The sequence below is a fragment of the Sturnus vulgaris genome, chromosome 20, assembly GCF_052056855.1.
Source record: "Sturnus vulgaris isolate bStuVul1 chromosome 20, bStuVul1.hap1, whole genome shotgun sequence".
In the NCBI taxonomy this organism is placed as follows: Eukaryota; Metazoa; Chordata; class Aves; order Passeriformes; family Sturnidae; genus Sturnus; species Sturnus vulgaris.
In genome coordinates, this window is record NC_142262.1 from 1236696 (window position 1) to 1262778 (window position 26083).

The 26083-nt window shown below is 62.6% G+C and overlaps 1 protein-coding gene across 2 annotated transcripts in view; it reads left to right on the forward strand.

The window, feature by feature from the left end:
• SDK2 (sidekick cell adhesion molecule 2) overlaps positions 1-25561 on the forward strand; it is a 44288-nt gene extending 18727 nt beyond the window's left edge. The window contains exons 3-45 of one of the 2 annotated variants that reach the window (XM_088176439.1): positions 6574-6680; positions 7619-7766; positions 8442-8575; positions 9404-9515; positions 9701-9891; positions 10102-10185; positions 10255-10449; positions 10580-10696; positions 10797-10964; positions 11127-11229; positions 11434-11610; positions 11694-11830; positions 12005-12152; positions 12225-12365; positions 12448-12629; positions 12816-12931; positions 13970-14165; positions 14286-14384; positions 14701-14892; positions 14982-15103; positions 15183-15292; positions 15415-15565; positions 15657-15894; positions 15972-16087; positions 16230-16419; positions 16582-16680; positions 16913-17107; positions 17187-17388; positions 17568-17671; positions 17767-17837; positions 17968-18097; positions 18642-18698; positions 18922-19023; positions 19101-19216; positions 19892-20078; positions 20472-20609; positions 20661-20837; positions 20942-21067; positions 21311-21475; positions 21743-21883; positions 22429-22567; positions 22937-23063; positions 24299-25561. In XM_088176439.1, the coding sequence (XP_088032565.1) occupies positions 6574-6680; positions 7619-7766; positions 8442-8575; positions 9404-9515; positions 9701-9891; positions 10102-10185; positions 10255-10449; positions 10580-10696; positions 10797-10964; positions 11127-11229; positions 11434-11610; positions 11694-11830; positions 12005-12152; positions 12225-12365; positions 12448-12629; positions 12816-12931; positions 13970-14165; positions 14286-14384; positions 14701-14892; positions 14982-15103; positions 15183-15292; positions 15415-15565; positions 15657-15894; positions 15972-16087; positions 16230-16419; positions 16582-16680; positions 16913-17107; positions 17187-17388; positions 17568-17671; positions 17767-17837; positions 17968-18097; positions 18642-18698; positions 18922-19023; positions 19101-19216; positions 19892-20078; positions 20472-20609; positions 20661-20837; positions 20942-21067; positions 21311-21475; positions 21743-21883; positions 22429-22567; positions 22937-23063; positions 24299-24655 (6307 nt within the window). In that variant the 3' untranslated portion in view covers positions 24656-25561. The remainder of the gene's footprint in view (positions 1-6573; positions 6681-7618; positions 7767-8441; positions 8576-9403; positions 9516-9700; positions 9892-10101; positions 10186-10254; positions 10450-10579; positions 10697-10796; positions 10965-11126; positions 11230-11433; positions 11611-11693; positions 11831-12004; positions 12153-12224; positions 12366-12447; positions 12630-12815; positions 12932-13969; positions 14166-14285; positions 14385-14700; positions 14893-14981; positions 15104-15182; positions 15293-15414; positions 15566-15656; positions 15895-15971; positions 16088-16229; positions 16420-16581; positions 16681-16912; positions 17108-17186; positions 17389-17567; positions 17672-17766; positions 17838-17967; positions 18098-18641; positions 18699-18921; positions 19024-19100; positions 19217-19891; positions 20079-20471; positions 20610-20660; positions 20838-20941; positions 21068-21310; positions 21476-21742; positions 21884-22428; positions 22568-22936; positions 23064-24298) is intronic. The other variant, XM_014887449.2, reaches the window with a different exon arrangement.
• Positions 25562-26083: the final 522 nt, after the last annotated feature.

Consider the following 26083-nt stretch of genomic DNA (forward strand, 5'->3'; position numbering starts at 1 on the left):
CCTGATCCTGGGTCCTGCTCTTCCCTGGGAGTGAATTGGGGTGCTTCCAAACCCAGAATGGGGGTTTTGACTCCTTTTCCTGAGTTTCTCCTGGGTTTGATCCATGCCTCAGTTGACCCTTCAGTAGGAAAGGGCCCGGCAGTGATGTCTGTGCTCCAGGATGCCTGACAGCTCCACATCCCTGCATTCCCTGCCTCCCTGATTTCCTGCATTCCCTGCATCCCTGCCTCCCTGCTTTCCTGCATTCCCTGCCTCCCTGCATCCCTGCATCCCTGCACCCCTGCTCCACTGTGACTCCCCTCCCCCCGAGCCCTCAGCCCCCAGCTCCAGCATCCAGGCAGAAAGGATTAAGGAAGGAATCGAGAAACCAACCAAACAAACACGTGGGGAAAACCCAAACAAACCCAGCTCAGCCAATGGAGCAGAGAAGCCACCGTGCAAATCCCTGCTGGGCTCCCCCAGAACCTGCCAGCGTCCCTTGGCTCTGCCCGCGGCTCCGTGGGGATTTCGAGTGTGGGGATGAGGCTTTGGCTGTCTTGCCTGGCACTGGAGGCTGCTGGTGAGAAGGCGAAGGACCAAAATTAGTTATGATGGGCAGAAATTGAATTTTAATAGAGCTGTCGGTGGCGCGGAGCCAGCCCGCTCAGGCAGTGGGAAGGTTGTAATTAAAAGTTAACGAGTTTAGAAACAGAGTAATCCTTGGAGAGGGGAGGATTGGTGCTGATGGCCACGGAGGCTCAGGGATGTTCTTGGTCATGTGGGGCTGGGGATGGCTCTGGGTGCATCGGAGCTGTGGGTGAGGGGTTTGGGGTGTCCCTGTCCCCTCCCAGGGACAGGAGGACATTCCCAGAGCCTGGCAGTGCCCACGAGGGAGGATTTGGAGAGGACAATGTGCTGCGGGGGGCTGTGCCGAGGGACTGGCTGGGCTGGGTGGCATCACCTCATGATTCCCAGCAAGGTTTGGTGGCATCACGCTTCCCAGCCAGGTTTAGTGGCTTCACCTCGCGGTTTCCAGCCAGGGCTGTGTCTCTCAGCATTCCATCCTCATCATCCTCTCCCGAGCAGGGCATCCCTCTGGCACCGCCGGCTGCAGTGGCCCCTGTGCATTCCCCCGTTCTGGGGGGCTGTGGGCAGGGGTTCGCTGTCCCCCAGCCCCGCTCGGTGCTCGCCGGTGGTCGGAGGAGCTCACGCCACGTTTCCAGGGAAGGAGCCGCTCTCCCAGTTTGGCAGCGTTTCCATGGCGACCTCCCTTTCCTTCCCGCAGCGGTTCCGCCGCCACCGGAGCGGCTCCTGGCATTCGCCAAGGGCCAGGAGGGCACCGGGCTCGGCCCGGCCCTGGCCCCGAGCCGGGCGGGCTCACGGCGGTGCCTCTGCACGGAGCTGATCCTGCGGAGCATCCCTGGGGAGCACGGCGGGGTCACTTGGCTCTGTGAGCATTTGGAGCCATCCTCCCTGAGGAGTATCCCAGGGGATTGGGAATCACTGGAGACCAGCCTGGAGCTGTGTGCTCCCCCTCTGGGAGCCATCCCTGGGGACTGTGGGGATTGGGCACCAGTTTGGCTCGGTGAGTGATCATGGATGCATCCCCCTGGAGCATCCCTGGGGATGGGAGCATCCCAGCATGGTTCCACACACATGCAGAGCTGTTTTCCCTCAGGAGGATCCCAGGGGATCGAGCAGGATGAGGGGTTGAGCAGCAGCCTGGCTCTGTGTGTGTGTGTGGAGGGGGGGGACATCCTCCCTTGGGAGCATCCCTGGGGGGATCAGGGATCAGCCTGGCTCTGTGTGCCCACGGGCCTGTGATCCCAGGAACATCCCTGGTGGATGGAATGGGATCAGGGATGGAATGGGATCAGGGATGGAATGGGATCAGGGATGGAGTGGGATCAGGGATGGAGTGGGATCAGGGACCACCCGCCTTCCCCTGCCCTTGCTCCCTGCATTCCCTGCTGCTGGCATGGGGTGCAGGAGCCGTTTTCCCTGGGATCCCTGCAGTGACACCCCTCCGATGCCCACTGAGATGCCAGCAGGCTGGGTGCCCACACACTCAGGTGCCCTGGCCCTGCTGTCCAGCTCTGATTTTCCCTCCAGGATGTCTCCAGTGCTGGGCTCTCCACGAGCTCTCCGGAGCTGCTCGTATGAGGAATCATAACATGCAAATCAGGCAGCTTGATGTCTTTAATGAAATCCTCGGAAGGGAAGCGCTTCTCTGGTGAATTGGGGATATTTATTTCTCATACAAGAAATTTAACATGCAGATTAGTTGGGTCTGGTAATTTATCACATGAGATTGTCCTATTAAGGGCTGCATCGAGTCCTGCTGCCTTCGGAAATTACCTTACACATAGATTACCTCTGGACAGACTCCCATCCGTAGGGATGCATCTTCCAGCTCCTAAATCAGCCCTCGTGCCTCTCCTCATGGCCTCCACAGCTGCTGCAGGAGTCCAGCAGCTACTGGAGGATTCCCTGCCTCCTCTCAAGAGCCCAGATCTCCTTTGCTGGAGCTTGGAAAAGTATAATTCCATCTCCGACTCTGGCTGGCTTTGCCCCAGCTCCTGCCGGCCGAGCAGGGCTGGCACAGCTGAGCCTCCCCCGTGCCACCCCATGCCAGCCCTGGGTGGATTTTCCAGCACGTGGTGTCTCTGATCCATCGCCTTCCAGGGGCCTTTCTGTGTGGGCTCACTGAGATTTGGGACTCTTTCAGCCTCTGCTGCTCACTGGGCTGTTTTGGGGTGTCCCCCGGGGGTGCAGGGACACAATTGTCTGCACACACAGAACCCTGACGTGCCTTTATGGCCTGGTGAGGATCTCAAATGTTTGATGCCCAGAGTTTGTTCCCAAATCATGTAAAATACAGAGCCAGGAGCCTCTGAAAATCCCAGACCTGGGGCAAACAGGATGGCTCAGCCCTGGATTTCTGCTGGAACCTCAGCCTGTGCTGCTGCTCTCTGGGAGCTCATCCCTGCTCAGCTCTTTGCCAGCCCAGGTGTGAAGCCCATCCCTCTGCCTTGGGAAGCTAATTACCATGCAATGAGGTAATTAACGGGAGCTGAAGAACACAGGAAGGGTTGGGTGGGAGTCCAGCAGGGCCTTCCTGGTTCTTGTGACTCCAGCCTTGCCCGTGTCACCTTTGCCACTGGTACCACAGATGGCAAAGGCCCAGGAGTGCTGGTGAGGAGCAGAGGCAGAACAGGGTGGTTTTTGCTGGGAATTCGTGTGCTGGGGACACTCCTGCCTGTCTCTGTGCCTTGTTTGGAATTGGGGGCACACCTGAATGTTGGCATGAGGAGCCGTGGGCACAGGGCGGTGGTGCCAGTGAAGCACAGGGCTGGAAGAGGCACGAACTGGGATGGCAGCAGAGGGAATTTCTGTGCTGGGAACTCAGAGGGGCTCAGGAGCCGCGGTGGAGAGGACAAGGAACTGCCGGGGTGGGAGATGCCACCGGAGCTGGGAGGTGGCCAAGCTCGTGGTTAGCAATGCACCAAAACCCTCCGGATGCCACAACACGGATCGAGGCTCGCTCCGTCCCTGCTCGGCAGGAAGGAGGCTGATTAATACACGGGCATTAATTATTAAATGGCTCATTGTTCTGGCAGGGCCAATTGAGGCAGCGATTTACGGGGCTGCCGGCGCCCGCCCAATTCCCACGGCCGAGGGAAAACACTCCGGGCAGGAGGAGAGGCAGCGGCCACGTGGATACAACCAGAGCCCGTTCCAATCGCTAATTGAGATCCAATAGCCCAGTTAAACGGGGCTGATGGAACTCCAGGGGGGTGCTCAGAGCCTCATCGAGCGCTGGCCCCGCGCAGGGGCCGGGACACTGCTCGGATGCTTCGAGTCGTTAAACCTCTGCTAAGTGTGTTTTAATGCTCACTTGACATTTCATTATCCCACAGTAACTATTCAAATACACGTCCCCTCCAGAATTAATTAGTCGTTATACAGGATATTAATCAAAGGGGACTGTGCCAGTGTGCTTCCATCCCAAATCCGATCCAGCTGTTGCTGTTACTGGGCGGCATTGGAAGAACCTCACAGATTTCTGCGCTCTCCTGGCTTTCAATTTGATGGATCAAATCCTTTGGCTGCTGCTTTTCCCGGCCCTTCTCCACCCCCTCAATCTAAGAATAATTCGGCAGCGTCAGCCCCACGCTCCTCAGCAACCCTACAATAACAGAGCCACGGCAGCCACGGGGCTGGGGCACGGCTGTGCCAGAGGAACGGGAACAATCCTGAGGTGCCGTGCAAGGATGGCACGGGGAGGAGCTGGGCACGCTGCTGTGCCCTGCCCTGCCCTGCTGACGGGATCAGGGATGGATGGACGGACGGACGGACGGACAGGTTGGCATTCCCGGCATGCAGCCACCCATCTGTCAGACTGAGCCGGTGCCAAAGCCGCTGCTGCAAACCCGCCGGTCCCCCGGCACGGGGCTCCTGCCCGACCCCGGGGCTGAGCGGGGCACAGCCGCTTCCTGCCGGAGCACTGGGGTCAGTGCTCGCTCTGGAAGGGCTTTCCCCCACGGACGATGCCCTGTCAACCTCCATCTTCACAGAGAAGCCAAACAAACCCCTGGAACAGCGGAGTCAGCAGCCAGGGCTGCGCCGGGAGCTGGGCCAGCTTCACCTCGGTCCCGGCTGGAGCGGGGGCGGACAGACAGAGCCCCCCGGCCGGGAGCGCTCCCAGCTGCAGGAGCTGCTCCCTTCCATGGAACAGCGGCCCTGGAACTCTCCTGGCCGTGAAGCCGTGGCACAAACTGGGGGAGGGAAATGTGGGGTGACATCCAGCCCTCCTGCCTGCAGCACATCCCCTGTGAGGGGGTGACAGGAGGGTGACATTGGGGGTGAAATCAATTCCCATCCCCTTCTAGCCAGGCGTGATGGGGGAAAGAAATTGAATCCGAGCGGTCTTGGATAAAAGCCTCGGTGAAGGCGAGCGGGAGAGAACAAAGTCTGTGCTGGTTTGGTTGATGACTGCGGGCTGGGCTGCGCCGGGAATTGATTTCCTTTCTCCGGGCTATTTTCAGCTGCTGAGGTGTGTGTGGAAGTGCTGCTGCTTCAATAACTCCTCCAGCTCCCGTGTGTGGGGACCAGGTCCCCTTAATTGGATGTGCTGGGCTGGGGGACAAGGCTCCCTGTGCCCGTGGAGGTGTCCTGCCTGCGGGGACACGCTGCTGCCAGCGCTGGGGACCGAAGGTGCTCCCTGTGACCCGGTTTGGGTCCCTTGGGCTGTGCCAGTGCTGGTGGCTTTGCATTGTCCTGGAATGAGGGTCTGGAGGGGACACGGATGTGTTTGGGGACACACGTGTCCCTCCGCTGCTGCTGCCTGTCCACCCATCCGTCCATGGGCGCGCGTGTGTTCGGGAGTCACGGTGTGATTTATTAACGAGGACACGGCAAGGAGAGCGGGCCCATTATTCCTGGCGTCTGCAGCCGCTCCTGACAGCTCCGTGGAATTGAAATATCTTATTTAAAGCCTCTGGGGAGCTTTTTTAAATATCAGCCGTGACACTCAAGGACTCGTTCCCAAAGGGCACCCTCCCTCCTCCCGGCGGGGACGGGTGACCCCGGCACGCGGCCTGGGTGGGCGGCTGGGTGGGTGGCACCGCGGCTTCGGTGCCAGTCCAGCCGTGCCCGCCCCATCCCCGCGGTGCCAGCGGGGACCCCGGTGCCCCCTGTCACCCTCTCCCGTGCGGGGAGGTGGGCGCTGAGCTGCCGGCACGGGGAACGCGCTCCTCAGGTTCTTATGAAAGTTTAATTTACGCTCAGTTCTCAGAAGAACAAACAAAGCTCTGCCGAAAGAGCCCGCGGCGGGTTTTAACGCAAGATTAGATTTTTGGGCAAGGAGGGCTGAGCTTGCTTTATTTATTCCCTCTCTGCTTTATCTCGCAGCGCTCCCCGTCGGGGACGGCGACGCTGCAGCGCCTGCCCGGCCCCCCCGAGGCTTCCCCGTTTGTTTTGGGGGGATGAAACAGGAGCTCCGGGGGTGGGGGACTGCCCGGGGAGGTCTGGTGGCAGCAGGGTCCGGCTTGGGGACCGCGGCGATGCTCGGGGGGCGGTCGAGTGGAGATTTGGTGATTTCCTTTATCTCCTCAGCGGCTGCTGGCGCTGGCGGCTGATAAGAGCAGGCGTGGGGGTGATAAGGGGGTTCAGCCGGGGTTGATGGGACTTGGGCGCTCTCAGGTCCGGGCTGAGTGACACCAGCAGAGCGCAGTGTCACTGCTGGGGCTGGGACAGGGCTCAGGACAGAGGGTCGCAGGTCCCAGCTCGCCGGGATGGGTCACATCCAGCCCCTGCACAGGGAGGGTGACAGCGGCTTGTGCACAGTGCAAACACCTCCAGTGCGGGTGGCCGCGAGTCCCTGTGTGGCACTGGGGGACACTGGGGTGTTCCCCCAGCCTGCACGGCCGCGCACATCCGTGTGGTGTGTGCGCCTCCAGCAGCAGCTCCTCGGGGAAAAGGAGCTCCTGGCACAGGGGCAGGAATTCGGGAGGGCGGGCAGGACCTGCAGCTTCTCCGGGGAGCTGTGACAGTGACACGGATGTCCCCTCACTGCTGCCACCCCTCCCGCAGGTACATGATCACCTCGCTGGACCGCACCCACGCCGGCTTCTACCGCTGCATCGTCCGCAACCGCATGGGAGCTCTGCTGCAGCGCCAGACCGAGGTGCAGGTGGCCTGTAAGTGACCGTCCTGCTCCGTGGGGACAGCGCGGGGACACCCAGCTCCCGGCGCTGGGAGACAGCTCTGGTGTTGGTGCCCCTCGTGTGAGCCTGCAGCATTCCTGGGGTGACACTGGCAGGGACATCCAGAACATCCCTGGAGACATTGGAGCGTCCCTGGGGTGACACTGGCAGGGACATCTAGAATGTCCTAGGGTGGCACTGGCAGGGATGTGCTGAGTTTTAAGGAGGAGATGAGAGTGCTCAGGCCTGGGATGGTGGCTCTGTCCCCTGAAGGGACCTGTCCCTCTCTGTCCCCCCTTGCCTCCGGGACACCCCCTATCCCATCCCCTTCAACACCTCCTGAGGAACAGCGACAAATCAGGAGGATAATGAGGAATTAATAAGGCAGCTGTGCTAACAACTAATGATAATGGCAAAGTCGTTAAAAAAGGATTCTTTACATGTTTTTAATTACAGCAATTAAGGAAGTCAATAAAAATCCCCTGTCCCACCCCCCTCCTCCGTGCCCCCCTAGTTTCCCTCAGTCTCCCACAACTGCTGTGTGCTTCCAGCTTGGGAATGGCAGTCTGGGATGGGGACAGTTGTGCCACCTCTTGTCCCTGGGGCCGGGGTCATGCTGGGAACGCTCCCGACACTGGGATATGAGACAGGGAATGGAGAGAAGCTGGGGAGCCCCTGGGCCCTTCTTGCTGTGGCTGCAGCGTGTCTGTGGTGGGGAACACTCGGACAGGGGTCCCTGACCCAACACAAGGGTGAGGGGCTCCAGCTGCTGCAGGGATGGATCCCCAGGAGCAGCCGGTGGCGTCTGAGCCACCCCAGCCGAGGAGGGGGGACCAGGAGCAGCCCCTCTGCATCAGCCATCCCACAAACGCCATGCTGGCTCCCTGGGCGCACCCCCAGCCCCTGGCACGGTTCTCTGCCCTGCTCTGCAGACATGGGCAGCTTCGAGGACAGCGAGACGCAGCAGAGCGTGTCGCACGGGGAGGCGGCCGTGATCCGTGCGCCCCGCATCGCCAGCTTCCCGCAGCCGCAGGTCACCTGGTTCCGCGACGGACGGAAGATCTCCCCCAGCAGCCGCATGTGAGCACCCCCAGGGTCCCCCTGGAACCCCCCAGGATCTCCCTGGAGCCCCCCAGCATCCCATTTGCATTTCCCGTTGTCCCCACACTAAGGATGTTTAACTGACGCTGCATCCTGCTGAAACCCAGGGACGCGCTCGGTGACTAATGGCTCTGTTTGCCACCAGAGAGAGGGATTTCTTAACCAAAAAAAATGAAAACAAGGCGGAGAAGAGGGTGGGATAGAGCCAAGCACGGCGCACACGCGTGTGCCAGGTGTCCCCACGGAGCTGTGGCAGATCCCGGTGCTGCCGGAGCCCGGGCAACCAGAGCCTGCAGCAATTGAATTTGTAACCCCCATTATGCAGGAATTGAACTGGTCTCCTTTCGATTTGCAAAGCGGGATTGAGGAGATAAAACTTCTTTATCTCATATTTAATGGTAAAAAAACATATTCCCCACAGCATTTTATGTTTCCAGCAGATTAGATTGTTCCATTAAGTAAAAAAAATGAAAAGAAATCGGAGAAATCCTTGAAATCTGCACTGTCCCGTGGGCTCTGCTTGGACTGAGGGGTGCAGGGCTTGGTCCCCCCATCCTGGGGTGAGGTTGGGGGTCCCATGTGGCCAGGTGAGGGTGCTGGGTGGGGAGTGAGGGTCCCAGCTCGATGGGTTCACTTCTCCCTGTCCTCCCCCAGAGCCATCACGCTGGAGAACACCCTGGTCATCCTGTCCACGGTGGCGCCGGACGCGGGGCGTTACTACGTGCAGGCGGTGAATGACAAGAACGGGGACAACAAGACGAGCCAGCCCATCACCCTGACCGTGGCCAGTGAGTGTGGGGGGGCACTGGCCCCTCCCTCCATCCCCTGCCTCGCCCCCAAATTTAATTTGCAGTAAATCTCTTCCAAGGCTCCGGCTTCTGCTGACTTAACAGTTCAGCTGCCTCAGAATTTATTTAGGTGCTCGTGGCTGTGCTGCAGGCGCTGTCACAGGCACAGCTCCTGCTCCTGAATTTGGGATGGGCTGTGGAATGGGTGTCCCCATGGGCACCGTCCCTGTCCCCCTGCCAGCTCCTGGTGCTCTGCCTGGGGGCCACCCTGTGGCTTCGTCCCTCCAGTTCCTTTGGGCCCTCCGTGACTTCCAAGGCTCCCCCAGCCCATTTGGGTGGTGACAGCCCATCCCATGGGACATGCCCTGAAGTGACATCAATCCTGTCACACTGCCCATCTCCCCTCCTGCTGCTCCGCAGGGTTAGGGCAGGTTATCCCTGTCTGTGGCGGGCTCCGCCTGTCTCCCATCCCCATTAATCTGTTTTTCCCGTCCCTCGGCGTCCTGGAGCGCCATAAACATCCCGGAGCCCCTGTTTATGGATTCAGCTCTATCAGCAGCTTTCGAGCCGATCGCGTTTTTACAGCGCCTACATGAGGGTTTTTTATTGTTGCCATCATTTTGCTTTATGAACTCCTTGCTCCCTCCTCCCTGCTGCCACCAGGCGTGCCAGGGCTCCCATGGGAGCACACAGCTTAGGGAAGGCACCCTGATGGCATCAGGTCCCTGTCACCTTTGTCTCCTCCAAGCCGAGCAGTGAGGGATTTGGGGACACCCCAGGGTGGGCAGGGAGTGCTCACGGTTGTCCCTCTGGCCTCCTTCTCCCCAGACGTGGGTGGCCCAGCTGATCCCATCGCACCCACCATCATTGTCCCACCCAGGAACACCAGCGTGGTGGCCGGCACCTCGGAGGTGACCATGGAGTGTGTGGCCAACGCCAGGTGAGCCGTGGGGATGGGCAATCTCCCTGTTGGCATTGCCCAGCCTCGGGGTAATCCCTAAATCCATTCCCACCGCACTCCTGGAACCTGTGCGATGGACGGAGATCCTTCCCACCTGAGTCCTGCGGGATGGAGGGAGGTGGGATCCTCCAGGGGAGCTCCTGACACGCCTCTGGCCCACCCAGGCCACTGATCAAGCTGCACATCATCTGGAAGAAGGACGGGACACCCGTGTCCAGCGGGATCAGCGACTACAGCCGCCGGCTGACCATCCTGCACCCCACTCTGAGCGACAGCGGCTTCTACGAGTGCGAGGCTGTGCTGCGCAGCAGCAGCGTCCCCGCCGTCACTGCCGGAGCCTACCTGTCTGTGCTGGGTGAGCTCCTGCCCTCGGGCACCTCCCTGCCCGTGCTGGGCGAGCTCCTGCCCGTGCTGGGCGAGCTCCTGCCCGTGAGCAGCCCAGACCACGCGTGCCAGGAGCTGATGCGGGCTCAGCCCCAGTCTGGGATGGGAGGTGACCCTGACCAGCCCAAGGACCCTGGGGAGAGGCTCTGTCCCCGTTTCTATTTCCCAATTCCCTCGGCAGAGCCCCCGCAGTTCGTCAGGGAGCCAGAGAGACACATCACAGCCGAGATGGAGAAGGTGGTGGCCATCCCCTGCCAAGCCAAGGGTGAGCTGCTCCCCGGCACCCTCCCCGTGCTGCCACCACCCCGTGCCTGACGTGGCTGTACCCGTGCAGGTGTCCCCCCTCCCGAGATGGCCTGGTACAAGGACGCTGCCCTCCTGCAGCTGGAGAAGCTGTCGCGTTTCCAGCTGCTGGAGGACGGCAGCCTGCAGATCAGCGGGCTGCTCCCCGATGACACCGGAATGTTCCAGTGCTTCGCCCGCAACGCGGCCGGCGAGGTGCAGACCACCACGTACCTGGCTGTGACCAGTAGGTGCCAGCCCCCCTCAGCCCTGGGGGTGCCCTGGCTGGGTGATGGGTGGGATGGAAACTCTTCTGGGTCAGGCTGGGAACAGGGAGGGAATTCAGGGGGGGGTCTGTGCACCTCTGTGCCCCACAGGCATCGCCCCCAACATCACGCGGGGTCCCCAGGACAGCACGGTGATCGATGGCATGTCCGTCATCCTCAACTGCGAGACCTCGGGGGCGCCGCGCCCGGCCATCACCTGGCAGAAAGGTAAAGGGCTGGGGACAAGGCTGTCCTCTGAGCCTCGCCATGGGGCTCGGTGACCAGCACGCCGGTGGCCGTGGCACTGACGGGGCTCTGCTGTCCCCAGGGGAGCGGGTCCTGGCCAGCGGCTCGGTGCAGCTGCCGCGTTTCACGCTGCTGGAGTCGGGCAGTCTCCTGGTGAGCCCCGCTCACCTGCCCGACGCTGGCACCTACACCTGCCTGGCCACCAACTCCCGCGGCGTGGACGAGGCCTCTGCAGACCTGGTGGTCTGGGGTAAGGGACTCGCGGTGGGCCCGTGTCACCCGCAGCCGGGAGGGAGGGACCCTGCGGGATGGAGCTCTCCGGGATGGGCGCTGCGTTTTGTGGGTGCAAACGGGGACTGTCCCTGCCGGTGCCACCCCCGCAGTGCCGGCGGTTCCTTGTGTGTCCCCGCAGCAAGGACACGGATCACGGACCCGCCCCAGGACCAGAGCGTCATCAAGGGCACCAAGGCTGTCATGAGCTGCGGGGTCACCCATGACCCCAGCGTGGACGTCAGGTGGGTGAGGGTTTGGGGAGCGCAGGCACTCCCGGACTGCCGACCTGGCTGCTGTCACCGCTGTCCTGGGGAGCGAGATGGGGGTGCTCCTCCTCAGCCCCGCGCTGGTGGTCCTGCAGTGCCACCTGGTGCCCTGCGACCCTGGTGTCCTCTTCTCACTGGGGAGCTGCGGGACACCAGCACACCTGGCTCCCTCTGGCACAGGTACGTGTGGGAGAAGGACGGGGCACCGCTGGGCCCCGAGAGCGGCCCCCGGGTGCGCCTGGACGAGCTGGGCACCCTGCACATCTCCCAGACCTGGTCGGGTGACATCGGCACCTACACCTGCAAGGTGATCTCGGCCGGGGGCAACGACTCGCGCAGCGCCCACCTCCGTGTCCGGTGAGACCCCCCCCATCCCGCCGGCACCCCCCGCCTGGGCCTGTGCCCCCTGCCCTCCTTCTCTCCCTAACCCCCCTGTCCAGGCAGCTCCCCCACGCCCCCGAGAGCCCCGTGGCCGCGCTGAGCCCGCAGGAGAAGCGGGCCATCAACCTCACCTGGGCCAAGCCCTTCGATGGCAACAGCCCCCTGCTCCGCTACGTCGTGGAGGTCTCCGAGAACAGTAAGGGGCTGCTCCCACCCCCCTGGCACCGCTGGCACTGCGAGAAGTCCCCAGGGTCACCCCGGTGTAGGGGATGCTGCAGGGAGCTTGGGGACCCCGGGACTCGTCAGCCGGGCAGGAGACCCCAGTGTCCTGCAGGTCAGGTCCCCACCCTGCTGTCCCCTCTTCCTGCAGACGCTCCCTGGACCGTGCTGCTGGCCAGCGTGGACCCCGAGGTGACATCGGTGACAGTGCGGGGCTTGGTCCCCGCCCGCTCCTACCAGTTCCGCCTGTGTGCTGTAAATGACGTGGGCAGGGGACAGTTCAGCAAGGACACCGAGAGGCGAGTCCCGGCCGGGGGAGGGGTCCTGGGGGGCTGCTGACCCTCGGTGCTCACCCTGCCCTGTCCCTGCAGGGTGTCCCTGCCCGAGGAGCCGCCCTCTGCCCCCCCCCAGAACGTCATCGCCAGCGGCCGCACCAACCAGTCCATCATGATCCAGTGGCAGCCGCCCCCCGAGAGCCACCAGAACGGGGTCCTCAAGGGCTACATCATCCGGTGGGTGCCGGGGGGGTGCCCAAGCTCCCAAACCTGGTGTTGATTGGGGACAGTGGCAGCTCTGATGGCTCCCTGTCCCCAGGTACTGCCTGGCAGGGCTGCCCGTGGGGTACCAGTTCAAGAACATCACCAACGCCGAGGTGAACAACCTCCTCCTGGAGGATCTCATCATCTGGACCAACTACGAGATCGAGGTGGCCGCCTACAACAGCGCCGGCCTGGGCGTCTACAGCATGAAGGTGACAGAGTGGACCCTGCAGGGAGGTAGGCAGGGACAATCGGGGACAATCCGGGGTGCCATAGCACCAGGGGGTGCCATTGGGGTGGTGGGATGGGAGGCAGGAGGGTGGGTGTGGAGGGACTGGGATGTGCCGGGCAGGGAGGAGGCACCCAACTGGTGGAGGGGACCTCGTGGAGCTGTCCCTGTGAGCTGTCCCTTCGTCCCGACAGTGCCCACGGTGCCTCCAGGGAATGTGCACGCTGAGGCCACCAACTCCACCACCATCCGCTTCACCTGGAACCCCCCCAGCCCCCAGTTCATCAACGGCATCAACCAGGGCTACAAGGTGAGGGTGATTCCCAAAAACTGAACAGCTCGTGGGGAAAACTTCACAAACTGTCTTGGCTCCTCCTCGTTGAAATCCCGGATTTTAATTGGATCTCTGCTGACTGTTAAAATAATGTTTACTGTTATTTAACACTTGCATGGGCTCGGAGTCTCCCATGCTCTGTAATTAATTCCGAATTGCAATTAATTCAAATTTACATTAATGAAATTGAATTAAAACATTAAACTTGTGTCTTAATCCAACCGAAGGAAGTTCGGGAATTTAATTGCCGCTGGATGAGATAACCAGCGTGAGTAGGATATTTAACATTCTTATTAAATGCCACTTAGTATTTTTGATTAGTATTTTTAGGGCCTAATTAGTGTTTAATTAAGTTGCTAGAGGCTATCTCGCACAATACCAATTAAATGCCCAGCCATTCTCTCCTGGATGCGGGCAAAGGGGGATCCCGGGCCGTTATCGATGGAGTTAATCACAGCTCCATAAACAGCACAGGCACCGTTAATTGATCGTTAATCAACGCTGAACTAATAAGAAGAGGCCGGAGATGGATATCTAAACATTTAAATCATCAAATAAAGTAAAGGGAAAGAAAGTCAGGGCTCACCCTCAGCTGTTGCTGCCTTTGATGTTCGGAGTCCTGCAATTGTTGTTTCAACAGAGCCATTCCACGCCGTGATTCTGCAGTCACATCAGATGTCTGCTGGGATTTAACAGAAAAAGCTTTTATTTTTTTTGTCTTGCACTCCTCATTAGCTCTTTCGCATTTTTAAATTTATTTCTCTAAGGTTCTCCCAGAAACTGGAAAAATTATCGGCTTGGGAGAAAAAAACCTGTATGAGTTTACAGCTGTGGTGAGCTTAGAAATGGAAACAAAAGCACAAAAACTCAACCCTAATGATAAAAAAAAAAAAAACCCTACTATAACTTGGTAGAAAGAAAAAACACCTTGTAAAGGAAATGGAGTAAAGTATCATCAAAGCTCAGAGAATTTCAGCAAATAAAATTACAATTACATTTCTCCTTTTCCTGCAGCTCATTGCGTGGGAGCCGGAGCACGAGGACGAGCCCACGGTGGTGACGGTGCGGCCGAATTTCCAGGACAGCGTCCACGTGGGCTACGTGGCGGGGCTGCGCAAATTCGCCGAATATTTCACCTCGGTGCTGTGCTTCACCACGCCCGGGGACGGCCCGCGCAGCCCCGCGCAGCTGGTGCGCACCCACGAGGACGGTACGGGGGGGTTCGGACCCCCGGCATGGACCCTGCCCGCCCCCGGTTCCGTCCGAGGGGAGCCCCCCTCCTCGCGGGGGTGCTGTGGGTGCTGAGTTTTTGGGTGGTTTTTTTTGGCAGTGCCTGGCCCCGTGGGACACCTCAGCTTCAGTGACATCCTGGATACGTCCCTGAAGGTCAGCTGGCAGGAGCCGCTGGAGAAGAATGGGATCCTGACGGGTATTGGCTCTGTCGTGGGTCCCTTTCCTACCCCAAAGCACCTCCCGTGGGTCCCATTGCCACCCCACAGTGTCACTCGTGTCCTCTTCCCACCCCGCAGCATCTCGCCTTTATCCTGTCCTCTTCCTACCCCAGGGCATCTCCCGTGTCCCATTGCCATCCCACAGCGTCACTCACGTGTCCTTCTCCTCCCCCCCATCATCTCCCCTTTGTCCTGTCTTCCCACCCCGCAGCATCTCCCCCCTGTCCTGTGCCTCCTGTCCCACCCCGGGGTGACACACGGGTGACACTGGGGTGACACAGGGGTGCATTCCAGGGTACCGGATCTCGTGGGAGGAGTACAACCGCACCAACACGCGGGTCACGCACTACCTGCCCAATGTCACCCTGGAGTACCGCGTCACCGGCCTCACCGCCCTCACCACCTACACCATCGAGGTGGCCGCCATGACCTCCAAGGGACAGGGACAGCTCTCCTCCTCCACCATCTCCTCAGGGGTCCCCCCAGGTGAGCACGGTGCTGTTGGGGTGCTGGAGGGCTGTGTGAGGTGCTGGGGACAAGCAGCCGGTGCCACCCGCCCTGCCCTGTCCCCACAGAGCTCCCCGGTGCCCCCACCAACCTGGGCATCTCCAACATCGGCCCCCGCTCTGTCACCATCCAGTTCCGCCCGGGTTACGATGGCAAAACCTCCATCTCCCGCTGGCAGGTGGAGGCACAGGTACAGGGTGGCTCCTGGACGGGGGGGCAGGGGGTGTTTGGGGTCAGCTCACCCCACTCACCCCAATGCCACCCCACAGGTGGGCCAGAACGGTGAGGCTGGGCAGTGGGGGCTCGTGCACCAGCTGGCCAACGAGCCCGACACCCGCTCCATGGAGGTGCCCAACCTGAGACCCTACACCTATTACAGGCGAGTGCCAGGGCGGTGCCATCCCTGGGGGAACGGAGCCCTCTTGTGTCCCCTCCTCATTGTCACCCCAGGGGACTGGAGTTCTCTTGTCCCCCCCCATGACTCCCCCTCTCCTGTCCCAGTTTCCGCATGAGGCAGGTGAACATCGTGGGCACCAGCCCCCCCAGCCTGCCCTCCCGGAGGATCCAGACCCTCCAAGCCCCCCCGGACATGGCCCCTGCCAATGTCACCCTGAGGACAGCCAGTGAGACCAGCCTGTGGCTGCGCTGGATGGTGAGGGGGGCTGTGGGTCAGGGGGATGTGTGCCTGAATGGGCTGAGGGGGGCTGTGGGACATCAGGAGTGACAGTGCCTGTCCCTGCCAGCCCCTCCTGGAGCAGGAGTACAACGGGAACCCCGACTCGGTGGGGTACAGGATCCGGTACGCGCGGGCGGACGGGCGGGGGCAGCCGGCGCTGCACGTGATCCGTGACCGTGTGGAACGGGAATTCACCATCGAGGACCTGGAGGAGTGGACGGAGTACCGGGTGCAGGTCCAGGCCTTCAACGCCATCGGCTCGGGGCCCTGGAGCCCCTCGGTGCTGGGACGTACCCGGGAGTCAGGTACCGCTGCCCGCCTGGGCACTGGGCACCCACCTTGGCCAATCCGGCCACTGATCCTCTCTGTTGTCCCCCTCCAGTCCCCTCCTCCGGCCCCAGCAATGTGTCAGCAGTGGCCAGCTCCTCCAGCAGCCTGGTGGTCCGATGGAGTGACATTCCCGAGGCTGACTGCAACGGGCTCATCCTGGGCTACAAGGTGAGCTCCTGCCCGTGGGCACCACACCTTCCCCTGGGAGAATCACCCTGCGGGCTCTGGGGTGCCCGGCTGTGCCACCGCCAGGATCTGGTGCCCCTCAGTGCCAGCCTGACCCGGCTGTGTCACACGGGCTGTGTTGCAGGTGCTGTACAAGGAGAAGGGCTCAGAGGCACGTGCCCAGTTCTGGCTGGCAGAGGGCAATGCCTCCCGCAGTGCCCAGCTCACCGGGCTGGCCAAGTACACCCTGTACGAGATCCGGGTGCTGGCCTTCACCAGGATCGGCGATGGTGTCCCCAGCCGGCCTCCTGTCCTCGAGAGGACACTGGATGACGGTGGGTGACAGCACCTGGGGGGTCCCCTGGGTGCCTAATACCATCCTTGTTCTCTGGGGCGATCCCTCTCCCTCTGACCAGGATATTTAGGGTTCCCATTCCCGGGGGATGGGATCTGGCACTTTTCCCACTTTCCAGTGACTCCGATCTCTCCCCCTGCAGTGCCCGGGCCCCCCGTGGGGCTCCTCTTCCCTGAAGTGAGAACCACCTTGGTGCGGCTCATCTGGCAGCCACCGGCAGCTCCCAACGGCATCATCCTGGGTAGGTGGGGAGCATCCCGGGCGAGCCGCGCTGGGATGCTCTGCAGAGGTCCTGTGGGAGCAGGGATTGCCGTGGGGAGGCAGACACCAGCTCCCTGGGATCCCCTGAGCATCTCGGGGCCCCCAGGGCTGAAATTCCCAACTCGGATGTTGGTCGCGGGCTGGGGGTGAGCTCCCCCGTGCCCAGGCTGGTGTCCCCTGCCCAGCCCCACCACCCCGCTCCCTCCCCGCAGCCTACCAGGTCAGCCACCGCCTGAACACCTCGGCGGTGACCGCGGCCGCCGTGGAGGTGCTGGAAGCCAGCGCCCGGCAGTTCACGGCCACCGGTCTCCAGCCCGAGGCCACCTACCTGTTCCGTGTCACCGCGCAGACCCGCAAGGGCTGGGGCGAGGCGGCCGAAGCTTTGGTGGTCACCACTGAGAAAAGAGGTAACGATGGGGGGGACCCGACCGGCGGCGAGGGGCTGGCGGTGTCCCCGCAGTGCTCCCAGCTCCTCGCCTCCCCCAGCCCGGCCGCAGCCCCCCGGGAAGCCGCTGGCGCAGCAGGAGGAGGTGCGGGCCCGGAGCGTGCTGCTGTCGTGGGAGCCGGGCAGCGATGGGCTCTCCCCCGTGCGCTATTACACCGTGCAGAGCCGCGAGCTGCCCGACGGGGACTGGGCTCTGCACTCCGCCCCCGTCAGCCACAACGCCACCGCCTTCGTCGTGGACAGGTGAGGGGCTGGGGACACGGTGGGTGATGATGTTTCAGGTGGTTTCCCCGTGCCTCAGTATCCCCATCTCATGAGAAGCGCTGTTCCAAGGCTGGGAAGGGATGGCCCGGTGAGAGGGAGGGTGGCTCGGGGGTGACCCCGCTGGCTGCCCCGTCCCCATCCTGCTCCGCTCCCTGCAGGCTGAAACCCTTCACTTCCTACAAGTTCCGTGTGAAGGCGACCAACGACATCGGGGACAGCGAGTACAGCGAGGAGTCGGAGTCACTCACCACCCTGCAGGCGGGTCAGCACCTCCCGGGGCAGGGACAGCGGGACCCCCGTGCCCAAGGGAATTCCTCCTTTGTCCCTGGAGCCTCACCACCCTCTTCTTCCCCACAGCCCCCGAGGAGGCTCCCACCATCCTCTCCATCACCCCCCACACCACCACGTCGGTGCTCATCCGCTGGCAGGTACCGTCCCCTCTGCCCTGACCTGGGAGGTGGCACCGAGGCGTCCCGGGTGGCACCTGAGGGTGCCAGGGAGCCCTGGATGGGAGCAGCCTCCTGGATCTGAGTCTTCCTTCCCTCCGTCCCCTTGCAGCCGCCGGCTGAGGACAAGATCAATGGGATCCTGCTGGGCTTCCGGCTGCGCTATCGGGAGCTGGTGTACGACAGCCTGCGGGGCTTCGCCCTGCGCGGCATCGGCCACCCCAGCTGGGCCGAGCTCACCCGTGAGTGCCCCACTGACCCTGGGGACAGGGCTAGGGTGACCTGGGGGTGGCAGGTGGGGATCTGAGCAGTGCAGCATCCTGTGCTCCACAGCATCTCCCGGGTACCAGGGTCGGGCTGTGCCTCCTGGAGCTGTCACCAGTTCTTGTGCCACCAGGGCTGTGGTCCCTAACACTGTTTTCTGTGGCTGTGTGACATCCTGCTGTGTGTCCAGGTGTGCTGCTGTCTTCAGCCCCTGCAGGGAACGGGGTCACCTCCGCTCTGGGGGCAGCAGGACACGAGTGACAAGGGCAGAGCCCAGGACAGGACCTGGCCCTGTCCTCCATGGAGACCCCAGTGTGAAACCCGGCCCGTGCCCCTCAGGGAATGGGGCTGGAGGATGGAAAAGCTTCTCTATGCTGTGGGAGCCCCGTTGGCACCTGGGGGTGCCAGGGCCCTTGCGGGGGATCCCTGGCCCGCCCTGGGGTGGGGCTGTATTGGGGTGGGGGCTCAGAGGGGGGAGCCCACCCCTGCCCTGCACTGACCCCCTCCTGCTCTCCTGCTCAGCCGTCTATGCCGTGCACAACCTCAGCGAGGTGTCCCTCACCCAGTACGAGCTGGACAGTAAGTGACCACCCCCTGTGTCCCCCACCTCCCTCTGTGTGTCCCCCACTGCCACCCCTGCGTGTCCCTGCACTGCAGGGCGAGCTGGAGCCGCTCTGCCGACCCCCTCCAGCTGCTCCTTGGGGACACCCCTTTCTTCCCCAACAAGGGTGGGGGCGATCTGCCAGGTCCCCCGGGGGTGCCCCATCACGGGCAGGGTCCCACTCACCCTTTTGTCCCCCAGACCTGAGCAAGCACCGGCGCTACGAGATCCGCATGAGCGTCTACAACGCCGTGGGGGAGGGACCCCCCAGCCCCCCCCAGGAGGTGTTTGTGGGGGAAGCGGGTGAGTCCTGGCACCCCTGGAACCCCCCACGGCCCAGAGCAGGCAGTGCGGTGACACTGTCCCCTCCCTTGGCTCAGTGCCCACCGGAGCGCCCCAGAACGTGGCTGTGCAGGCGGCCACGGCCACCCAGCTGGATGTCACCTGGGAGCCGCCCCCCGTCGAGAGCCAGAACGGGGACATACAGGGCTACAAGGTACCCGCTGACACCCGGGGGGAGCTGGCACCCGCCCGGGCTCGGGGACACGGGGGGGCTCTGGGGAGGTGCTGAACCCCTGGGGGGCACAGGGTGGGTGGCGCTGGGGGTGCTGTGCGTGCCTTCGGGGGAGGATGTGGGAACATGCTGGGGTCCCGAGGAGATGCCGGGTGTCCCCGCCGGGTGTCCCCTCCCGGTGCCGAGCGGCGGCAGAACAGCAGATGGCGCTGTCGGCCCTGGAATGCGGCCGGGATGCACCGGGATAGAGCCGGGATAGAGCTGGATGTACCGGGAAGCACCGCGATAGAGCTGGGATGTGTCGGGATAGAGCTGGAACGTGTCGGGACGTGTCAGGATGTGTCGGGATGCACCGGGATAGAGCTGGGATGTACCGGGATGCACCGGGATAGAGCTGGGATGTGTCGGGAGGCACCGGGATAGAGTTGGGGTGTGTCGGGATACCCCGGGATAGAGTTGGGATGTATCGTATGCAGCCGGGCGGCACGGGGATAGAGCTAAGATGTGTCGGGATATAGCCGGGACGTGTTGGATGTACCGGGATATGCCGGGACCCACCAGGCTGTGTGTTGAACACAGCCGAGGGCTCAGGGAAGGCGAGCAGGGTTGGATCCTTGGATCCGCGCCTCACCCGGCTCCCCGCGCCCCCTCCCACAGATCCATTTCTGGGAGGAGCAGCGGCAGAACGAGAGCGCTCGGGTCAAGACCCTTTTCCTGCCCGAGAGCGGGGTCAAGCTGAAGAACCTGACGGGCTACACCTCCTACTGGGTCAGCGTGGCCGCCTTCAACGCCGCCGGGGACGGGCCCCGCAGCCCCCCCGTGAAGGCACGGACACAGCAGGCAGGTGGGGCCCGTGGCACGGCTCCCCCAGCAGCCTCCTTGCCCCTGGGCTCCGTGGGGAGGTGTCTCCATGGGTCTGCAGCTCCAGGGGTTCACTCTCATCCTGCAATCCCGAGCAGAGCATCCCTGGGCTCACCCCAGCGGGTTTGTGGGGTGAGGGGCACACGGGGATGGATGTTTAAGCTGAGGCTTGAGGAGGATGAATGTCTTGGGAGGAGACACCAGGAGCAGGAGACTCATTCCCGCACCATGGAATCTTTGTTGCAGCAGGGATGGGGACTGGAGGGGGTGCGAGCTGATGATCAGCATTAGGGTGGAGGCAGGGAGAGGACCTGGCTCGTGCTGGGGTTGTCCCCTGGAGCTCTGAGCTGGCCCTGCCACCCTTGTCTCCTCACAGCCCCCAGCGCTCCTGGCTCCATCCGCTTCAGCGAGCTGACCACCACGTCAGTGAACGTGTCCTGGGAGCCACCAGCGCTGCCCAACGGGGTCCTCGAGGGCTACAGGCTGGTCTACGAGCCCTGCACGCCCGTGGATGGTGAGGGCATGGCCGGGGGGAGCGGGGAGGGCCCGGCGGGACCCGGCTCAGCCTCTATCCCCGCAGGCGTGAGCAAGATCGTCACGGTGGATGTGAAGGGGAACAGCCCCCTGTGGATGAAGGTCAAGGACCTGGCTGAGGGTGTGACGTACCGCTTCCGAATCCGGGCCAAAACCTTCGCCTACGGGCCGGACGTTGAGGCCAACATCACCACGGGGCCCGGGGAAGGTACAGGGGACACGTGGGGTGACGGAGGAGATGGGGTGGGGACTGGCACAGCTCTGTGCCCCCTGTGCCCGGTTTGTGGCCTCCAGCTGTGCTCTGGTCCCCAGGTGCCCCCGGCCCCCCAGGAGAGCCCTTCATCTCCCGCTATGGCTCAGCCATCACCATCCACTGGTCCAGTGGGGACCCCGGGCAAGGACCCATCACCAGATACGTCATCGAGGCTCGGCCCTCAGGTACCACAGCTGCTCTCCATCCCCACCTCGGGGGTCAGGACAGGGGGAAACTGAGGCAAGGGGTGCTGACCTGGGTCGGGTGTTAGCACCCAGTGTCTGGGGGGTTGTCCATGTGCTGATCCATGAGGAAAACGCTGCTGAGTGGGGCTGATGGAAAGGGAGGTGCATGGAGGGACATCACCCCCTGCCCTGGGGTGTCCTGCAGAGCCAGCCCTCCCCTCTCAGCCCCGTTGTCTCTTCCAGATGAGGGGCTCTGGGACATCCTCATCAAAGACATCCCTAAAGAGGTGACGTCCTACACCTTCAGCATGGACATCCTCAAGCAGGGGGTCAGCTACGACTTCCGTGTCATTGCCGTGAACGACTACGGCTACGGGACCCCCAGCACCCCTTCCCCCTCCGTGTCAGGTGTGTTCCTGGGGGATTCTGTCCCCCTGTGCCAGAGGGAGGGTCCTGCTGCTGCTCTGTGGCCATCACTGAACCTCACTCCTGGCTCCTACAAAGTCCCAAGTCCCACTGCCAGCACCCCCTTTCCAAACCCCCTCCACCCCTCTCCCTTTCCTGTGGATCCAGGTCCCACAAAGCTCCCCAAGTGACCCCGTGCTCTGCAGAGGAGTGTCCCCATCCTGACTGCTTGTCCCCTGTCCCCCTCTGATCCTCCCTGCTGTGCCCCAGCCCAGAAAACCAACCCGTTCTATGAGGAGTGGTGGTTCCTGGTGGTCATTGCCCTGGTGGGGCTCATCTTCATCCTCCTCCTCGTTTTCGTGCTCATCATCCGCGGGCAGAGCAAGAAGTACTCCAAGAAATCAGACTCAGGTGGGTGAGGGAGTGTGGTGGGTGGTGACAGGACCCTCGTGCTCCCGTGGGAGCCTTTTGGGGGTCTCTCCCTGCCTTTGGGATCTGGGTGGAGGGGTGGGAGTGTCCCTTCCTGCCCGCCTTGGGAACAGCCCCTCCAGAGCCCCAGTGCCACCCCATAACGATGCTGTGGCTTCCTGGAGAGCACCACGAGCTCAAGATGAAATAAAGGATTTGTCCCACAGACAGCTGCGGAGGCAGGGCAGCCCCGGGGGCTCGCAGAGGTCACCGGGATTAGCCAAACACAGCTCTGTTTTCTTAGCTCTGTCAAGGGCTCAAATTGTGGGGAAAATCCAGAGCTCCTCGTTAAACAAACAGCGCGGAGTGGGGAGCTGGGGGCACCGGGGCAGGGCAGGGGGCTGGGCACGGCTGGCACCTCCTGGCTGTCCCCAGGCTGTGGTGACTCTGGAACCAGCACAGTCCCCCCCGGGGACACCCCCAGCCCCCCTCGCTGTGCTGAGTTGCCTGGGGAGGGGCTGGGGGACGCTGAGCATCCCATCCCCCAGGGAACAGCTCCAAGGCGGCCGCCCTGAGCCACGGGGAGATGGTGAGCCTGGATGAGGGCAGCTTCCCCGCCCTGGAGCTCAACAACCGCCGCCTCTCCGTCAAGAATTCCTTCTGCAGGAAGAATGGCATCTATACCCGGTAGGGACCCTCTGCCCCAGCCCCCTCCCTGGGCACCGGGAGCATTTTTGGTCACTGTGTCTATTCCTGCTCTGTCGTGGGGTGGGGAGGGCTTGGATCCCGAGGGGGTGATCCTGATCTGCTCAGTGTCCCCCTGGATCCCGAGGGGGTGGCCCTGATCTGCTCAGTGTCCCCCTGGATCCTGATGGGTGACCCTGATCTGTCCCCCCTGAAAACCCCTGGCAGTGGGATCAGGGTTCTGGAGAGGGGATTGGCGTGGCTGAGGGGTGTTCCCTGAGCCAGCCCTATGGATCCGCTGGGGTTGTCCCCAAGTGGCCCAGCCCCGAGCAGAGGTGACACACACTGAGCACTCCCCTGTCTGTCCCCGAGGTCGCCACCCCGGCCCAGCCCCGGCAGCCTGCACTACTCGGACGAGGACGTGACCAAGTACAACGACCTGATCCCTGCCGAGAGCAGCAGCCTGACCGAGAAACCCTCCGAGGTCTCCGACTCCCAGGTGAGCCCCGGGGCTGCACACGGGGACAGGGACCCGGGGTGGGGTGGAAGGTGCTGGGAGCCCCGTTCCTTTGCTCGCCACCAGGCGAGTCTTGGTGCACTTTTGGGAACTGCGCTGCTGCTCCTGCCCCATCCCGCTCTGGAGGCAGCAGCATCGCTGTGGCTCCGTGGCACAGAGTGAAGCTGGCACAGCCCCCGGCCCGTGTGCTGGGGATGTGACACCGCGGGGGGCTCCCAGGGCTGCTGGGGACAGGCCACGGGGGACTGGGGGCTGTCCCGCTGCCCGGTCGCTGATGGCAACGTCCTCGGCTTTGCCAACTCCACAAAATGCCACCTTTGTCTTGTCCCGGGGCCACGGGCAGCTGTGGCCGGGCAGCGGCGTGGAGCCCCAGGGAGACCAGGGGACTGTCACCCCCAGGATGGATGCTGAGGGGCTGACACCCAAGGAAAGGTCCTGTGGCTCTCTAGGGCTGTCCCCGAGCAGGAGGGGACGGTGCCCATGGTACCCCCCCCGTCGCTGCCCGCACCGGCTGTTTCCTTGGCAGATGCCAGCTCCTCTCGCTGCGGCCCGAGCGGGGCTCGAGTGGCTTTTGAGGAGCTGTGAAGAGCTGCGGGAGCTGGCGCTGGCGCGGGGCTGTTCCCACCGCCCTCAATGGGCCCTTTGTGCGCCGCCGGAGAAGCTGAATCCAATTACCGGCAGAGCCCAAAAACACCCTCCGCGCCAGCCCGGGGGCATCGCGGCCTCGGCAGCGCTCAGGAACCTTTTGTATGAGATTTTATTTTGTTTTAGCAAGAGGCAGAAACCCCCCCCAGTGATGCTGCAGCCGTCCCAGCCTTTAAATACTTTGGGGATGTGCTCGCCAGCATTCCCAAAAGAGCATTGGGAAAGCACCAGGAAAGTACCAGGAAATCACAGAATCATTGAGGCTGGAAAAGAGCGCTGAGATCACCGAGTCCAAGCTGTGCCCCATCCCCACCTTGTCCCCAGCCCCCAGCACTGAGTGCCACGTCCAGGACACCTCCAGGGATGGGCACCCCAAACCTCCCCGGCAGCCCTTTCCAATGCCTGGCCACCCTTTCCATGTGGAAATTCCTCCTGATTGAACTCCCCTGGTACAGCTCGGGGCCGTTCCCTCTCATCCCATTGCTGGGAGCAGAGCCCGACCCTTTGAATTGAATTTTGGGGCTGTCGGGTGCTGTCCCCACCTCACCACATTTCCCCATGGTGTTTTTCAGGGCAGTGACAGCGAGTACGAGGTGGACCCCGGGCACCAGAAGGCGCATTCCTTTGTCAACCACTACATCAGCGACCCCACCTACTACAACTCGTGGCGGCGGCAGCAGAAGGGCATCTCCCGGGCACAGGCCTACAGCTACACCGAGAGCGATTCGGGCGAGCCCGACCACACCCCGCTCTCCAACAGCACCTCCACGCAGCAGGGCAGCCTGTTCCGCCCCAAAGCCAGCAGGACTCCCACCCCCCAGACCCCCGGCAACGCCCCCAGCAGCCAGCCCGGGACCCTGTACCGCCCCCCCAGCAGCCTGGCCCCCGGCTCCAGAGCTCCCATCGCTGGCTTTTCCTCTTTCGTTTGATATTTAAACAGAAGGAAAGAAAAAAAAAAAAAAAAGAAAAACAAACAGGAGAGGGGAGAAGAATTAGGAAAGAAAGGAAAAAACAAGAAACAAAAGAAAAGCCCCAAGAAATTAAGTGAAAAGGAGACGAGGAGGAGGGGGAGCAGCCCCAGGCTCCAGGGGTTTTCTGCTTTCTCGGCAGCACCGGAGCTGGATGCCAAGCGCCCTCCCTGGGGCTGGGGAGCAATCCCAGGTCCCCTCCTTGGCCAAAGTGTCACAGACTCCTCGGGCAGGGGGCTCGGGATGCACCAACGTCACCCTTGGCACCCATCGGGGCTGCCCCGGACCTGCTGCTGGCCTCCAGTGGGTGCTGGGGCTGGCTGAGGAGCTCCTGCCGTGCCAAACCCCGGCCCCTCCGCTCGTGGCTCCCCCAGGACGTGGGGACAAGCGGGACACAGAGACCCCCAACTGCAGAGGGTGAGAGGAGCTCTGCTGATCTGAAAACGTCTGGATTTGAACCCTCCCACTCGGGACCCCCCCCCAGCCTTTGGGAGAAGAGGGAAGGATCCCAGGGGACAATTCATTCCTCCCCTCTTCGTGCCCCCGCAGGAGAACCCAGGACTGAAACCCCAGGAAAGCCCCAGTGGGGTGCACGTGGTGCTCAACCCTCCCTGATTTTGCACCCTGGGGCTCTGGTGAGGACTCGGATGAAGCGATTGGAGCCTCCCCTTGGCATTTCTGGTGGTTTGGGGATTTTTATTGGGGTTTTGTGCAGAGGCCCGAGGGCATTCGGGGGTGTTGATGCCCGGGGGGTCCATGGTCCATTTTGGGGGTGTCTGCACAGCACAGCCCCTGCAGTGCCTATGGGTGAGCCAGCACCAGCCTGGCCTGAGCCGAGGGAGATGCCAATAAACAGCCTGAGGACAAGTGTGTCCCCTCTCTGTCACCTTGCTCTGCCAGAGAACGGGACAATGCCATGTGTCCGTGTGTCCTGCTGTCCCACTGGGCTCGTGGCAGCCCTGTGGCACCAGGGAGGGACCTGGGCAAGGGGTGCCAGAGGTGCTGGATAGAGCCCAGAAGGGTGCAGGGAGCTGTGGTGGCCATGTCCTGCATGTCCCCATGGCAGTGGGGCCTGGAGCTGCTGGGAAATGGGGTGATGGGACAGGACACCCCACTGCACTGGCACTGCCAGCAGCAGCCCTGGCACTGGGGATGTCTCCTGGGCTGGTTCACAGCCGCCCTCTCTTGCTCTGCCCTTCAGGCCTGGCAGGAAAATCCAGGTGATGCATTCAGGTTTCATCACCTGTCACCAGCGGGGGCTGGGGGTGGGGAGGGCTCAGCAAAACACCACGTCTGTGTGGGCAGGGGGTCTGGCAGGGGCTGCCAGGGGCTGCCAGGGCTGTGGGGTCTGCAGGGTCCCTGTCACAGCACCTGGGAGCCCGTGGAAGC